Raw genomic sequence first — 16691 nt, forward strand, 5'->3', positions numbered from 1 at the left:
GTAAATGAAGTTTCTAAAATTTAACAAAAAGATAAGAAAGAAAAAATGATAAACCAATCTGGAAATTATGTTATTGGTTAGCTAGTAGCTTGGTCTTCACGTCACAAATGAAAACCTGATAAGCATCAATTAAACCTGACCGACTTTATACCCTAAACCACACATTCGATGCATCTTCCAATGCCCTAGAGTAAACTATAAAGCATTACAGAGCACAATCAAGCAGCCGCTAATTCTGTCAGAAAGACAAGCTTATTTCCTTGTGGAGAAAACAAAGAACTACTGAGTGAAGAAGAATAATGAAAAGAAAGGTAGAAGAAAAATTAGACGGAGAAAAGCACAGCATGTGCAGTCATGGAGTGCACTGGTTGAGAGGGAAGTTGATTGGAAAAGGAAGCTATGGTTCTGTTTTTCTTGCTACTCCCAGGAAACCAACAAAGGATGAGCATAGCCGCCGTATGCTCAATTTGCGAGAAATGATGGCGGTGAAATCAGCGAAGGTCTCTGCTTCTGAGTCCATTAAACATGAGTCAGACGTTCTCCTTGAGATCAAGGGTTGCCCTTTCATTATCGAGCGCTTGGGTGAAGAGACCACGACCACAGACAAAGGTGACATGGTCTACAACTTGTTGTTAGAATTTGCTTCCGGAGGAACCCTAGATGGTCTCATACATAAATCCAAAGGTCATAAATTACCCGAATATGATGTTAGAAGATACACAAGGTCAATTCTTGAAGGGATTCAACACATTCACAAGTGTGACTATGTTCACTGCGATTTGAAGCCGGACAACATTTTGCTTGTGCCTACCACCACAACTAGTTCTGGTGGTACTAGTTTTGTAGCCAAGATTGCAGATTTTGGACTCGCTAAGAAAACCAAGGTGAATTACAGTCGATGGAGAGGCACGCCTAGGTATCTGTCCCCAGAGGCTTTTATTAATAACAAACAAGATCAGTCCTCTGATATTTGGTCTCTAGGTTGTATTGTGTTTGAGATGCTAACCGGCAAGTCGCCCTGGAATTTGAAGCCTGGTTACAATCCAAACAATCTCCCTGACGTGTTGATGTTTGATCATCTACGTACTTGCAAAATTCCGACTGGAATCTCAGATGTGGCCATGGATTTTCTCAAGAGTTGCCTTGCGATAAACGGCAGGGAAAGATTAACAGCGGAAAGTCTCTTGTCTCGTCCATTCGTAGCGCAGCCACAATCATCAAAAGAGGGTCATACCAAGGTGAAGCTGGTTAACTCTTTTTTGGGCTACGCATCTGGTGTATGTTGCTTCAAACCGAGCTCAGATTACCATGCAAACTCTGCCATTGTACAATGAAAGCATCGTTCCCTGCCGGATTTCGGTATTCCAGCTAGGTTGTTTGTTGTTGTATTCCTTTTTTGTTTGTAATATGAATCAATTCAAATCAATCATGTCAAGTCTGTAACCACAAAAGTGTACAAACATATAATTCAAGTTTTTATCGAAATATCTGTGTACTTTTAATGGTCTCAATATAGTAATATTACAGCAACTGAGACAAGCTGTCTATTATGCCTTTAAAATAGCTTCACTTCCATTTCTATTATGCCTTTAAGATGATATTTTGGAAGAATAATTGGATGAAGGATATGATTTGTGGGGGGACTGATGATATTTTAGAACATAAATGGATATCTATAATGATTTGACTGGTGATAGCGAGTCTTCTATTTCATGTGGTTATGAATGTATATAGCTTGGCTCAGAGAAATTTTGTGATTTTTGTTGTTGTGCTACTTCTACTGGGATTCTCTGGTTTTCCAATTGCTGCAGTGTCCTTCTCTTCTGGTGGTTAACTGATCATTGACTACATGAAGCAGGACAATGAAATTTGATGCAGGAGAGACTAGTGGAATTCGAAAACTTATACGCACAAATTAAACTTCTATCAATGGAGTTTTGAAAAAAACTAAAAAACAAATAAAGCATATAAGATTTTACTCAGTTTGTCAACATTATCACATTAAACATTCACTTCTGTAGCAACACAAAGGAGAGAGAGAGAGAGTCTGAGAAACCATTGTTGTACAGTTACTAGGTACAGTTACTTGTTGACAAGGAGAACGCATTGTCGTACTATGTACCTTTCGTATGCATACAACATTCCTTGTCCAACAGCTCTCTCATCGTCAAGATTGCTTTGGTTTGGGTCCTCTTAAAAGTTTCAAATAATGTGCGAATTCACGATGCAAGGAATATGATATGCATACGAAAGGTACGTAGTACAACAATGTGGTCTCTCTGTCAACAATCAACTGTACCTGAATTGGGGGAAGATTGTAGGGCAGTGTTCAAGATAAAAAGGAATGATATCTTCAACAGCATACAAGGGACGATTATTTTCATATGGGGTAGTGAGCATGGCCGCTAGAAGGCCACCTGCGCTCGTCCCTGCAACCACATGAAAATAATATGCAAGTTACATGCTTACGATCCAGCTTCTGCATATATATAGCCAACAAGTACTAAAGCAAAAAAATTAGTCATATTAAAAACAAACATGAGAAACACACCAACATCAAAATTTGAGAAGTGCAACAAACATGCTAGCTAGGTGTAGCACCACGTATCTAAACTTTACAATTTTCTTTATTTCTTGTTTTTAATAAGTGGGGACAAAAATTGTGAGAATAGCACTGAATAGCTAGGTATTAGAGTCCTCATAGTTTAGGCGTTTAGCAAGTAACTTACCGTGGCATCAAAAGAGCTATAAATCTTGCAAGTCAACATCATAATAGCAGATTAATTTGTAGGGCACGACACAAAGATGTAAAGAAAGGCCATTATGTTCTCTATGTAATTAAAGTACTGCAGAGCAGTCTAGTATTTCAGTACACCTGCTCATTGATTCATTTACCTTATCAAATCCTAGCTGCTTTGCCACTAGCACTAGCTTCAATGGAATTGATTAACAACCAGCTGTGCAAATAATATATATACTAAAGCTCAATCCAACTAAACACTGTTCTTAAGCACAGTATAATGACGGAAATGCCCCTCATTTTGCTATTGTTTTTGTTTTGTTTTCGCTTCATAACCGTAAATTGACGAAACTGCCCTCAACTAAACATCTTCTTATGTTCCCTTTTGCCCCTTTCCCTCCGCTGCGAGCGTTTCGTTACAGAGAAGGTGTCCATTTTCAGTCCATTCAACCCGGTGGTTGGGGGCAGCTATGGAAGATCTGCATTCATTGTTAGACATGCGTGGGGGGCCGTCGATTTTCGTTTGGGAGGTGGGCTGCAAATCCAGCTGCACTTTTAGTCTTTGTCTCACAGATTTGTGGTCGGGAGATTTCTCATCGTTTCTACATCCTTCGACTCAGACGTCTTCCATCTTTCTTGCTTGTGAGTTTTTGCGTCCTTTGTCTTTAGGCGCAAAAGCAATATATATTATTAAAAAAAATTTATTATTATTTGATTTTTAATTTTGTAAAAAAATAAATTTGGTTTGTTTTTTTAATTAAAATGAAATTACAATAAAAAGATTAATCGTAAAGAAAACATCTATTATATAAAATAAAATAAATGTATACAAATTGTAAAAGTAATTATAAAAATAAAAAACTAATCAAATAATGTTCCAAAATCTACTTGGTCATCTACACATGCGGCTCGGAGGTATGGGCGTCTGCAGGGCCGTGGTGTGGGATGCTCGGGGTGGGCGGGCTCGGTCGACTCACCGTCCGGGATTGGAATGCGGACCGCGCGAGGCTGCGAGAATCACCGACATCGACCCTCAAGCTCGGCAACCGCGATGTCAAAACCGTCACGGTTGTTTGCTGCGGCGATGACGCGGTCAAGGTTCCCTCGTCGGGCATTCCCATCCCCTACAATCGTTCCGGCCTCCTCCCGAGAGTCGATTCAGCGTCTGCGTCAAAATCTGAAATCAGCATCATGCGGAGGATCCGGACTCGATCGGAGTCTCGGGAGGAAGTTGGGAGGCGGACTCTTGAAGAACCAACTGGCTCCTCTCCACCATCGTCGTCTATTTAACATTACATAAAATATAAATTCAAAAATGCATATAAATTGAAAGTGTAACATAAGAATTAAAAATACATAATACTTACATGAAGGGACTCGGCCAACTCATTCCCAGGTCGAACATAAACGTCACCAAAGACGTCGATCTCTGGGAATTCGAATTTAATTGAACAAGAGAGGAAAATATTACTATGAACAAAAGAAACTAATAATAATGACGTATTAAAATTAAATATAAATTATATTATTCTTACCCGACGCCGTGTATCCATCCTATATGAGAAGGGCTGGGCAGGAATGGTGAAGAAGAGTCTTCTTCTTCCTATTGCCCTTATTCACTTGGGCTTTATTCTGTTATACAAAAAATAAAACGTAATAATTGAACTATAAATAAATTAAATAATAATGAGATATAAAAAATAAAATAAACATTAAACAAATATTATTAAAAAAATACCACATAATCGGGCGCCTGAAAATGAGCGCAGAGCCACGCCCAACTATCCTCCCGCCCCTCAAGCTCCTTCGGGCAACCCTCCTGAAGAGCGACTTGCGGATCATCAAACGCCTGAAAATGGTGGTGCAAGTCGCTCTTCCACTGCTTGTACCTCTCACCGAAGAGTCTGTTGACGTACGCCAAGGTCTCCTCGTTGATGTTCCTCTAAGTCGTAGTTCGTCTGCAATAAATTGATTACATACATTAAGTAATAGAAATATATAAAGTTTGAAAGAAAAATAATTAAAAGATAGGAAACATACCGACAACAAGCCGCGAACTTGCATCTTGATCTCGTCAGGGATGACCTTCCAAGACTTCCATTGCATCGGGCAATGGGTCCGAACGACGTGGCCAATGTCGTGGGCCAAGGAGCTATGCAAGTCCGCCGTCGGTGCAGCCCGATGGCGCTAGTCATATCCGATCTTGTCACATTGGTCGGGTGACCTTCGCCGTCTTCAGCTGCACACGGCCCTCGGGTGTTCCTCTTGGCTGCAAAGGGATATGACAATATTGTTACATATACAATTAAATTGAACCATAAAATTCTCAATTAAAAAAATGTTAAAAACAAAAAAATGCAAGTGGAAGGGTATTACAGGAGGTGCCCCGAACACCGATGCGATCGATCGATGTGGTGTCGGTGGTGGTAGCGGGCGGTGTCGCCGCCTAGCGCTAAGAGGCTGCACCACCGAAGAAGATGATGATGCAGCCGTGGGATCCCCCAGGACCAGCTATGCGTGGTCTGCTCCATCGTCTTTGGCGATGGCGGTGATCGGTTAATGCCGGGCTCGAACTTGTGTAGCCGTCACCGCCCTACGACGTCTAATCAAGTCGACATCTGCACAATTTTCATTAATCCAATGTGGCACATACAATGTCATTAAAAAATTGAACTAACTAATTAAAATCATAGTTTGACCTAGGGTTTGCGATTTTGGAGTATCCGGGACTCCGATCCACGATCCGTCAAATCCTAAACGATCCTATAAATACAGGGTACCACATACGTGAGTTTCAGCTGGATCCAACGGTCCGAAATATCAAACCCTAAAATCGCACAATAGGTTCGAACCGTTCGAGACTCAAACGATAACCAAATTCCAATCCGAGCACACCTATGCACTCGTGACAACTAAATCTTTGCACTGGGACAAAATGCCCTATGCCACAATACCCCACGCCACCACACGCGCTGCAATGGGGTGCCCTAAGCGATAACAATCACCGGGAAATCCTAAAAATTAAGGGCCAAGGTTCCTACCCTAGGTTGAAAACATCAATTGGAGGCACTTTTGTTCTCGGACCTACCCCGAAAAACGGACGGAAGTGGCCGGAATTTCAATTTCAAAACCGGCCGAAACCTAGGGTTTCAAATTCACTACCCTATGCACACAATCAATCAAATCCTACACAACCATCAGCTAGAGCATGAAAAATAGCCCAGAAAGCATACCTCAATTGCCGGATTTGGTGCCCGGAGGAGAGAGAACAACGGCGGCGAAGATTCGGCCTAAGCGGAGAAATCACGGCGGCGGGATGGAAGCGGCGGTGAAGCTCGAGGTTGGCGGTGGTGGCGGCAGTGGGGCGGAGTAATGAGTCGCAGCGGAGAGAAAGGGAGGTTTAGGGTTCCGTTTGGCTGGGAAGAAGGAGAAGATCGCGATTTTGAAAACTTATTCGACTTTGCGCGCGAATATATAAATCCGTCGTGCAAAATTCATTAAAATAACTTTGGCGAGACGCAAAAATGCACTTTTGTCGCGCAATATTATAAAAATATGACCTTTGTGCGACTGAAAAAAATGATTTCGTCGCGCAAAGTTCTGAAAATATAAACTTTGCGCGACGAAAAATCTAGTGTCGTCGCGCAAATTTGTCCAGCCGCCCAAAATTTTGGGATTTGATTTTAGGCGGGAAGATAAATTCAATAATATTGCGCGACAAATACGTAGTTCGTCTCGCATTCTAGCTTTTGCCAAACAAACTTTCGCCAAGTGTTGGATAGAAAAGGGCTGCAATTGTTAAGTTTGCGCGACGAAGGGACTTCGTCGTCGCGCAATCTAGCTTTGCCAAACAAATTTCACTAAGTGTTGGGAGAAGAGCAGCGAATTTTTAATGATTTTGCGCGACGAAGGACACATGTTAAATCGCGCCATCGGCTTTGCCAAACAAATTTCACTAAGTGTTGGAGCGGAGAAGAGCAGCGAATTTTTAATGATTTTGCGCGACGAAGGGACTCATGTTCGTCGCGCATCTCGGCTTTTGCCAAACAAATTTCACTAAGTGTTGGAGCGGAGAAAAGCGAATTTTTAATGATTTTGCGCGACGAATGGACTCATGTTAAATCGCGCAATCGGCTTTGCCAAACAAAATTTCACTAAGTGTTGGAGCGGAGAAGGGCAGCGAATTTTGTTCAGGGTTTCGCGCAAGACGAAGCACTAGTTCGTCGCTGATCTGCGCGATGAGTAAGTTGATATTTCGTCGCGCAAAACCATACCCTTGTACCTAAACCCTAAAACACCCTAAGCCTAAACGAACTCTGAACTAGTTTCAATGATCCAACCGGCAATCTTCTTTTTATAGTTCAAGATCATATCGTCAAAAATCATAATCAATGAACATTGAGAGATTGAGTAACAGGACAAAACTTTTGACGGTTCTAAACAAATTTTCCGATTCAGCGGTGATTTTAACTCCGATCTTGAAAATTTTTTACAGCTGCGGTTCTTGACCCTATATGAATACTGAGAAATGTAATTCGATCTTCAGTTTCAGATATTTACAGTACAGGACATCACATAATCTTATGTTAGACTGAATGAATGTATAAAGAAATTATTCATTTTTTTTGAATATTGTGTTTTTATGGAATACGCATTCTAGAAACTAGTTTCAGTAATCTAGCCGTCAAATATGTTTGTTTATACTTCGAGATCGTATACGTCGAAAATGAGAAAACATTTAAAGATCAAGTAGCGGGACAAAGCGTTTACGTGATTATAAGCGAAAGTCATGATTTACTTGTTATTTTGACTCGATTTTGATGATTTTTTACAACTATATTGTTTAACCCTATGTGAATACAGTGAACTACTTCGATCGTCAATGTCAACTATATACGTGTGTATATATCAGAAGTATATATATGTGTATATGTTTGCGCGACGGGGTGTCTTGTTCGATTTAAAATATTTGTCGCGCAAATAATAGAGTATGCGCGACGTGTACATTTTCCGTCGCGCAAAATCTGCGCGACAATTATGCCTTCGTCGCGCAAGGTTATTTTCATTCACATATTATTAATCTGAATTATTCATCATTACATATAATTAATTGTATGAAAGTATGATTTATTTTATTTTCTTTTGATTTGAGAATGGAAGGATTGTTGATAATCTTATTTTCTTTGTATTCATTTTTTCGGTTATATGGTTTTCATTTTTTAAAAGTTTTTGTCAAAATAAATTTAAACTTTATGATACAAATTACTTGGATATATTTATGTACCAATGGTTTATAACTACATTTATTTTAATAATGTTTCATTTCTGCACATATATAATGTTTGGATATAACAAGTACATATATGAAAACATTTGCATTACACAAAATATGTCCACTAACATAATAAAATTACAAAAAAAATTAATCATTCATCATCTGAACTATAATAACTTTCGTTATCGTTGCTATCATCACTTTCGGTCTCCCAATCCTCTTCCTCCTCCTCCTCCTCCGCCTCCTCTATAACTACATCATCGTCGTTGCTCGGGCCAACTGCAACATCATATCGCGGAAGATCACCGAGGTCAATTGTAATTGATGAATCGGTATTTCGATTGAAAACACTCCTTGTATTTGAAATGGCTCTTGTATAACATTAGTATCTCGAAGTGTTTCCGCATAATTTTCCATTGAAGATTCCAAACGTCGGTCAGCCACATTGTTGACGTCGTTGTCAGTTGGATCTAGTTCTGATATAGCATACACGTTCCTGTGATCCATCTTTTGAACAACGTTCCAACCGCTTCCGGCTTTAGGGTCATCTAGATACACAATTTGTGTTGCCATGTTTGCCAAAATATAAGGGTCGTCATCATACCAAGTTCTATGTTCATGTTCACAGATAATAAGCCATGATCGATTTTAACACTTCCCGGCCTATTTGGGTTGGTGTCAAACCATCGACACTTAAACATGATCACTTGGTATCGATCTTTGTAAAGCAATTGCACGGCTTGTGAGTTTGCCATAGAAATCAATGTCAGTACTTTCGCCACCACAGGACATGGACACCGCTGTTTTGCGTACACAACTTGTCATCTCGTGCTTCGGCCAAAAATTTGACGCCGTTGACATTACAACCCGAGAACAATTCAGCGCGAATCGGGCGAACGCCAAGTTATATAACTCATCACTGTAAGTTGGGGAATTCGATGATTTCAACTTATTCACCTAATATTATACAAAACCATTCATATGTTAGTCTGACAAAATTAAAAACTACAATTTTATTTCTCAAATAACAAACACTGATAACTTACAGAATCCAAAAACCATTGTGGAAACAATTCACGGTGTTTCTGGGCAACCAAATGTGATGGATGTTCTCGCTTCATCATCTCTTCATGCTCATATAAGTATCCCATGATCTCATCACAATTGTTCGTCTGAACCAATGCGCTACCTCCATATCATTTCTAGAGCGACTCTGCGTCCAGGGGATCTCCAAAGGGTCGTGCGCTTTGGGCAAAAACAGAAAGTTTTTCATTTCTCATACCTCCATCATGATTGCGCTGAGGACGATTGAAAACCGTCTCCACATCTTTTAAATACATTCCGCAGAAAGTAAGCGACTGATATTGAACCCAAGCCTCTACGATTGATCCTTCGGGCCATACTTGCGTACACTTTTTTTCAGCTCTCCGAGAAGCCTGCCAAAATAAAACGATATGATTGAAATTAGCAAGCATGTGATAATGATGCATACACAAACGATAAGGATTATATACCTTTCTATTGGATACATCCAGCGATAGTTGACAGGACCAGCAAGTAATGCCTCTTATGGCAAGTGAACCATCACGTGCATCATACTTGTGAAGAAAGCTGGAGGAAATATCATCTCAAACTTGCATAGGACTTGGACAATGTCATGGCGCAACTGAAACATGTCCGTTTTTCGCAAAGTTTTTGCCGTTAGTTGGGAAAAAAATCTGGACAACAAAATGATTGGCTTCACTACATCTTCCGGCAATAGGTGTCGAATACCAACAGGAAGTAGGCGTTGCATAAACACATGGCAGTCATGGCTTTTAAGTCTAGTAAATTTACCCCCGTCAACATTCACTGGCGTGCGATATTAGAAGCATACCCATCGAAACTTTCTTGGCGATCGAACTTTAGAAACTCTTTCTTGTCATTCGGTTTCATAGAAAAGAATGCAAGATCCTTCTAGCTTTATCATTGTCCCTATTCATCCATAAACCCCATTCGTATGCCCATTCTTTCCAAATCAAGGCGAGCTTTGATCGTGTCCTTTGTCTTCCTCGATATCTAGAATCGTGCCCACCAATGTGTCGAATACATTTTTCTCAACATGCATCACATCTAGATTGTGCCTCAATTTTAGTTTAGACCAATATGGGAGCTCAAAAACATAGGCTTGTCGTCGTGTTCATATGTGTAGAAGGTACATCGACTAAGCTGTTTTCCCGAAGAAGCAAAATCAACAGTTGGTCCAATATCTCATCAGGACCATTCTGCAGGTCTAAGGCGACGCTCTGTGTTCCCGTCGAACTCTTTATCTTTTTCCCTCCACTCATGGTCCCATGGCAACCATCTCCGATGACCAAGGTAACAAACTTTTCCAGCATGCCAACCAGAAGTTACATCTTCCTTGCATATTGGACATGCCATATAACCTTTTGTGCTCCACCCAGAAACCATTGCATATGCTGGGAAATCATTCACGATCCACATGCTGCTGCCCGCCGTGAACATCTTCCCAGTTGATTTATCGTACGTGCGAACACCGTTTGTCCATAAATCCTTCATCTCATCAACCAGCGGCCTTAAGTAAACATCGATTGACCTCCCAGGATCCTCAGTTATCAAAACAGTCATCATCATGTATTCTTTTTTCATGCATTTCCAAGGCGGCAAATTATATGGGAATACGAAAATCGGCCAAGTGCTTTGTGGTGTTGGTTTAGAACCCCATACGGATTGAATCCGTCAGTGGCAAGTCCCAATCTAACATTTCGGGGATCAGCAGCAAACTCGGGGAACGTTCGATCGAACTCTTTCCATGCCTCCCCATCTGCAGGATGCCGCATCACATCATCGTCTACCCATTTTCCTTATGCCATCTCATGTATGTGGCAGTATCGTCGACATATACAATCGCTGCAACCTAGGATTGAGGGCAAATAACGCATGACTTTTTGTGGGATCTTAGTCGTCCTATTCTGAGATGTCATCTTGAACCTCGACTCATTGCATATAGGACATGTATCCAACGATTCATGCTCTTTGTAGAATAACATGCAATTGTTTTTGCAAGCATGGATTTTTTCATAACCCAATCCAAGACCATTCAACACCTTCTGCGCCTGTTTATGGTCTTTCGGCAAACAATTGTCCGTCGGAAGCATTCTCTTGAAAACCCCAAAAAGTAATCGAAACACAGGTTCGACATACGATACTTTATTTTCCGTGCATTAGCTCCACAATGGCCGTGAGAACGGAAAAGCTCTCGCACCCCGGGTATAACTCTTGGTTGGCATTTTTAACAATTTCTCATATTGTTCAAACTCCATACTCGTCTATTCTTTGTAGGCACATCATCTTGCTCTTATTGATTCATGTTGGTCGATGCAAATGGAAAAACATCCTGTATAATATCCATGACTTCATCATTAGCATCCACAATAGGTCGAACATTGTCCACTCTTGTGGCATTTGAAGGCAAGCATGCTCTAATTGTTCCCGTGAAGGTTCCAAATGCTATATGTCTCAATCATTCCATTCCTTACTAAATGAAATCCAACATTTTCAATTGTCTCCCATAATGTGTTGTTGCACCTCCTACAAGGACAGGATTCTAGTTGCACCCAGGGTTGTGTCTCGTGCAAACTCAATAAAATCCTCGATTCCATCCAAGTATTAAATCTGCGCATCTGGGGTTTTGTATCCACCGCATCCATAATTCCTAAAACGAATCACAACACAACAATCACAACAACTTCATACGAAGTTATAATGTCACCTTATGCCTCGGTAAGGGTCCTATCCCATTCGGGAATGCATACTCTGCCACGTAACCTCGACTACATGAGATTAGATTGGCGTGGATGAATTTCTTGACATCTACAGTTCTTGAGGTGGCCATAGGTATAAATACCTACGTACCACCGAAGAGCGTGCGAGATGACAGCGAAATATCACAATCGAAACCTAATCATGTAGCCATAGATACGTGACAATACTATGCATTACCAAACTGTCCAAATAATGGGACAATTCAAGAATTAATTGGACCGCAGTCATGCATTACGCATCCATGCACGAAATCAAACTAATCTCGAATGGGAAACTAAGTGTTACTAAACATAAAAATAAAAGCACGAAGTTAATTTCAATTAACTTCGTACATCACAACAGATTATACTACGTTACACACAATTTAGCAACATTTTAAACATAACAAATTAACATTATTAATATATAAAACGAATAAAATACCTTCTCAATCGTTCTCCACCAATCGCTAATTACAAATATCCCTAACGAAAACAAATTAAAAAACCTTAATACGAACTTAAATTAATACTTTTAAACTAATGTGAAAAATACCCAATCAATGTATTGAAATCCCAAAGGCGTAGAGAGGTTGAGAGAGCGGAGCGAGAATGCTTTGTTTTTGCATTCTGCCTCTGCAATGGCAGAATTCTAATATGAAGAAGAAGGACTTTGCGCGACGAACACATACATTCGTCTAAACTTCGCGCATAAAAACCAAATCGTCCGTCGCGCAAACCGTTTTTAAATCGCGCAAACACCTGCCGACATCTAACTTTGCGCGACGCTAGTACTTTCCGTCGCACAACCTTTGTTGCGCAATATTGTCGCTCAAAAACAAAATTCCGTCGCGCAAAACAAAGTATTAATCGCAAGCGTGGAACTTCAGCGACGAAGAGTACTCGTCGCGCAAAAAAATATCCCAACCAGGTCATTTTGGCGCAAAAATAAAATATCCCTCGTTCTCTTACGCGATGAAACATCTTCCCGCCGCTAAATAAGGGACCCACTTGTCCTTTTTGCGGCGAACCAATGTTCCGTCGCGCAATGTTCTTTTAGCGGCGATGTTTCTCGTCGCGCAAATGTTTCGGGCCAAAAAATTCCCCCGCTTTTTAACTCTGTTTGCGCGATGAAAAATTGTTTTATCGCGCATATACATTTTGTGCGACGTGAAAGTTTTGGTGGCGCAAATTTTCAGTGGATTGCGCGACGAATAATTTCTTTCGTTGCACGTATGGTTTGCGCGACAAATTATTCTTCGTCGCGCATTCTTTCGTCGCGCAAATGGTGAAACGTAGTAGTGATAGGTTCCTACTTTTGGTTCTGTTAAGCAAGAGGCAAATTTCTTGGTTGAAATTAATGGGCAGAAATTAATTGTTTTCCATTTTGCTTTAGCCAATGGCATCAATTTCCCATTTGTGTTGATCATTTAGGCATATGTACTGTTCTTAATTTTTTAATGATGAATTTTTGGTATGCAAGTTTGATATCAAAGCATTCCCTGTGAATATATACATTAACTTTTTAGTAAGAACCCATGTAAATCAGCTACGGTGCTTGATTATTATGCAGCAAAGTTATTCAAATTAAAGAACACATTATTAAAAAGCATGACATTATAATCAGTCATCGTATACTCTTTATTTCAAATGCAGCATCTAATAGTTTTTAAATAGACAGTGTAGCATCTCCATTGCAATACAGTTAGTGAAAGAACTTTTTCTTAATAAATGTTTTTATGTTTTCTATTCATAGTGGAAATAACTTTAAAGTGGGAAAAGATCATCAATTTTTAACAAAGAGGATGAGATTTTTTTTTCTTAAAAAGGTTGGCTATACATCAAAACACTGTCAAAGATGTAGCACATGTGGCACTAATGCTCCAATTGGGGATCACCAAGTTGTTGAGCCATTTTAGAATCTAGAATGTCTTTATTTTTCGCTCTTTTGATTGTTGCTTAATTTTATTTAAAATTGCTCCTCTGCAAATGGTTGGTTGCAAGTCACAATTATGGGCCATTGAACTAATTTCCAGAAACAAATTGACCACATTGGCTTAACTAATTATATAGGGTTTGGTCGATGTTTGGTTTTATCGAATTTGTTTTTTACGGAACATTTGGTATTGGTCTACACTGTCTTGCATGCTTATGGATTTTGAAATGAGTTGTGATGTGTTTATTTAGTTTTCTCTTTATGGTGTTGGTTACTTTTCAACCAATTAACATGTGATTCTCCTCTCAAGGAATTTGAAAAGAAACCAGTCTTCAATTATTATCGTAATATTTTCATGTTTTCATTTGTTTGTATAAGAAAAGGAAATGTAACAAATAGTTTCTGTTGGTTCTTGATATTCTTCAATACGAAAATCAGTATTGAAACAGATTCATTAATTGAGACTGTCTTATCTCACAAGCAAAACCATAATTATACTTATTAGCCTAATTTTGTTTTTCTGTCTTTGTATTTTAGATAGCTTATTGTGATCCTGCTTTTGTGTGGCTGTTTTGAAGTGCTTGATAGCTTCTTTGACTACAGGTTAGTGTTTCATCTATTTTCAAAAGATTGCATGCATGGTGGCTGTAGCTTATTGATTGCCAAATATTATGACATTTGAAAATTCTCATTTCTGTGGTTCTTCAATATCACGGTGCATTTGCTTATAATTTAAAATTGTATAAATGCATGTTTTTCTCCTTTCCAGATTATCAATCTGTTGCTTGGGGTTTTAAATTTCTGCATAATGCGTAAAAGGACTAGAGATGCGAAATCGGATGATGCAAAGCTCATAGTTTGCCATTTCAAATGGTATAGAAATCTCTTATGAAAGTGTTTGTCTTGCCTGATAAACATAAAACTAGAAGAAAATGTGTGAGATTACGACAATTTACTAATTATCGGTTTGAAGAAGAAGAAAGCCAAAGGGTTCCAAAATGCCTCTCCTACTTCCACATCAGAGTTTATGCTCTTTCCTTTTCAATTCATTCATCTTATTAATGTACACATTATATACATAATATTTCATTGTTCACAACTTATTTCCCCACTCAATTTCTCTATATTTAGTGGTAGTTGATTGCATTGAATTTGGGCAAAGTTTCCTTTCTCATAATTGTCTTCAATTATGATTCAATTTTAAAGAAAATTTATCAACTCTTCTTATAAAATATGATTTTTCTCAAACGTCTTTTAGAATGCAATTTGGTTTCAAAACCCGTAGCATGGCGCGCACTTCTACATTTTAGTCTTTGCGCGACGAAAGGTTCGTCGGCATAAAAATGATTTTAGTCGAACATCATTATCGCGTGCGTCGCACCTAGCGGTCCGTCGCGCAAAAGTTCGTGAAGAGGATTTGCACACGACGAACATATGTCATTAAATCGCGCGCGAGTTTGAGCTACGTAACAACCGTTTCAAAAACATTTGGGGCGACCTCATTGTCCGTCGCGCACATATATTGGCGCCGAACAAGTGGACGTCATAAAAAACCATGAGAATTTTACATCATGCGCTGAACCTTGCGACGACATATTATTGCGCGCGCTATTTATTGTTGCGATTATAAATGCGAGTAAATCATCGTCGCAAGAATTAAAATATATTTGTCGATTTGTTATTTAAATGTTTTTGTGACAAAGCAATATATATTATTTAAAAAAAATTATTATTATTTGATTTTTAATTTTGTAAAAAATAAATTTAGTTTTTTAAATTAAAATGAAATTACAATAAAAAATTAATCGTAAAGAAAACATCTATTATATAAAATAAAATAAATGTATACAAATTGTAAAAGTAATTATAAAAATTAAAAAACTAATCAAATAATGTTCCAAAATCTACTTGGTCATCTGCATACATGCGGCTCGGAGGGTATGGTGTGCGATAGGGGCGTGGTGTGCTTGGGATGCTCGGGGTGGGCGGGCTCGGAGGTCGGCGCGCAAAATTCGGGTTGGAATGCGGACCGCGCGACTGCGAATCACCGATATCGACCCTCAAGCTCGGCAGCACCGCGATGTCAAGCGACACATTTGTTTGCGACGATGGCGGATCGAGGTTCCCTCGTCGTCGGGCATTCCCATCCCTACAATACCCTACAATACGTTCGCCTCCTCCAGGAAGTCTGATCCAACGTCGTCAACGTGCGTCAAAATCTGAAATCCCGCATCATGCGGAGGATCCTGACTCGATCGGAGTCTCGGGAGGAAGTTGGGAGGCGGACTCTTGAAGAACCAAGCCTCCTCTCCACCATCGCTGCGTCTACATTTAACATTACATAAAATATAAATTCAAAAATGCATATAAATTGAAAGTGTAACATAAGAATTAAATACATAATACTTACATGAAGGACTCGGCCAACTCATTCCCTACGAACATAACGCTACCAAAGACGTTTATCTGCGAATCGAATTAACCCTTATTGAACAGGAGAAGAAAAATAATTAGTATGAACAAAAGAAATTAATAATAATGACGTATTAAAAATTAAATATAAATTATATTATTCTTACAGTGCGGCCGTAGTGCATCCATCCTATATGAGAAGGGCCAGGAGAATGATGAAGAAGAGTCTACTTCTTCTTCCTATTGCCATTCACTTGGGCTTTATTCTGTTATACAAAAAATAAAACGTAATAATTGAACTATAAATAAATTAAATAATAATGAGATATAAAAAATAAAATAAACATTAAACAAATATTATTAAAAAAATACCACATAATCGGCGCTGAAAATGAGCGCAAAGCAAGCCACTCCTAACTATCCTCCGCCTCAAGCTCCTTCTCAACCCTCCGAAGGGCTTACTTCTGGATCATCAAATGCCTGCTCAAAATGGTTGCAAGTCGCTTCCACTGCTTGCTTATTTCT

At 39.3% G+C, this 16691-nt stretch overlaps 1 protein-coding gene across 1 annotated transcript; it reads left to right on the top strand.

Moving 5' to 3' along the window:
• The first annotated feature begins 258 nt into the window (after positions 1-258).
• LOC103343822 (mitogen-activated protein kinase kinase kinase 20-like) lies at positions 259-1334 on the top strand. The gene has a single exon (XM_008247462.2). The coding sequence runs from the start codon at positions 300-302 to the stop codon at positions 1332-1334; it is 1035 nt and encodes a 344-aa protein (XP_008245684.2). The 5' UTR covers positions 259-299.
• The last annotated feature ends 15357 nt before the right edge of the window (positions 1335-16691 follow it).

The sequence above is a fragment of the Prunus mume genome, linkage group LG4 (assembly GCF_029339155.1).
Source record: "Prunus mume cultivar Tortuosa linkage group LG4, ASM2933915v1, whole genome shotgun sequence".
In the NCBI taxonomy this organism is placed as follows: Eukaryota; Viridiplantae; Streptophyta; class Magnoliopsida; order Rosales; family Rosaceae; genus Prunus; species Prunus mume.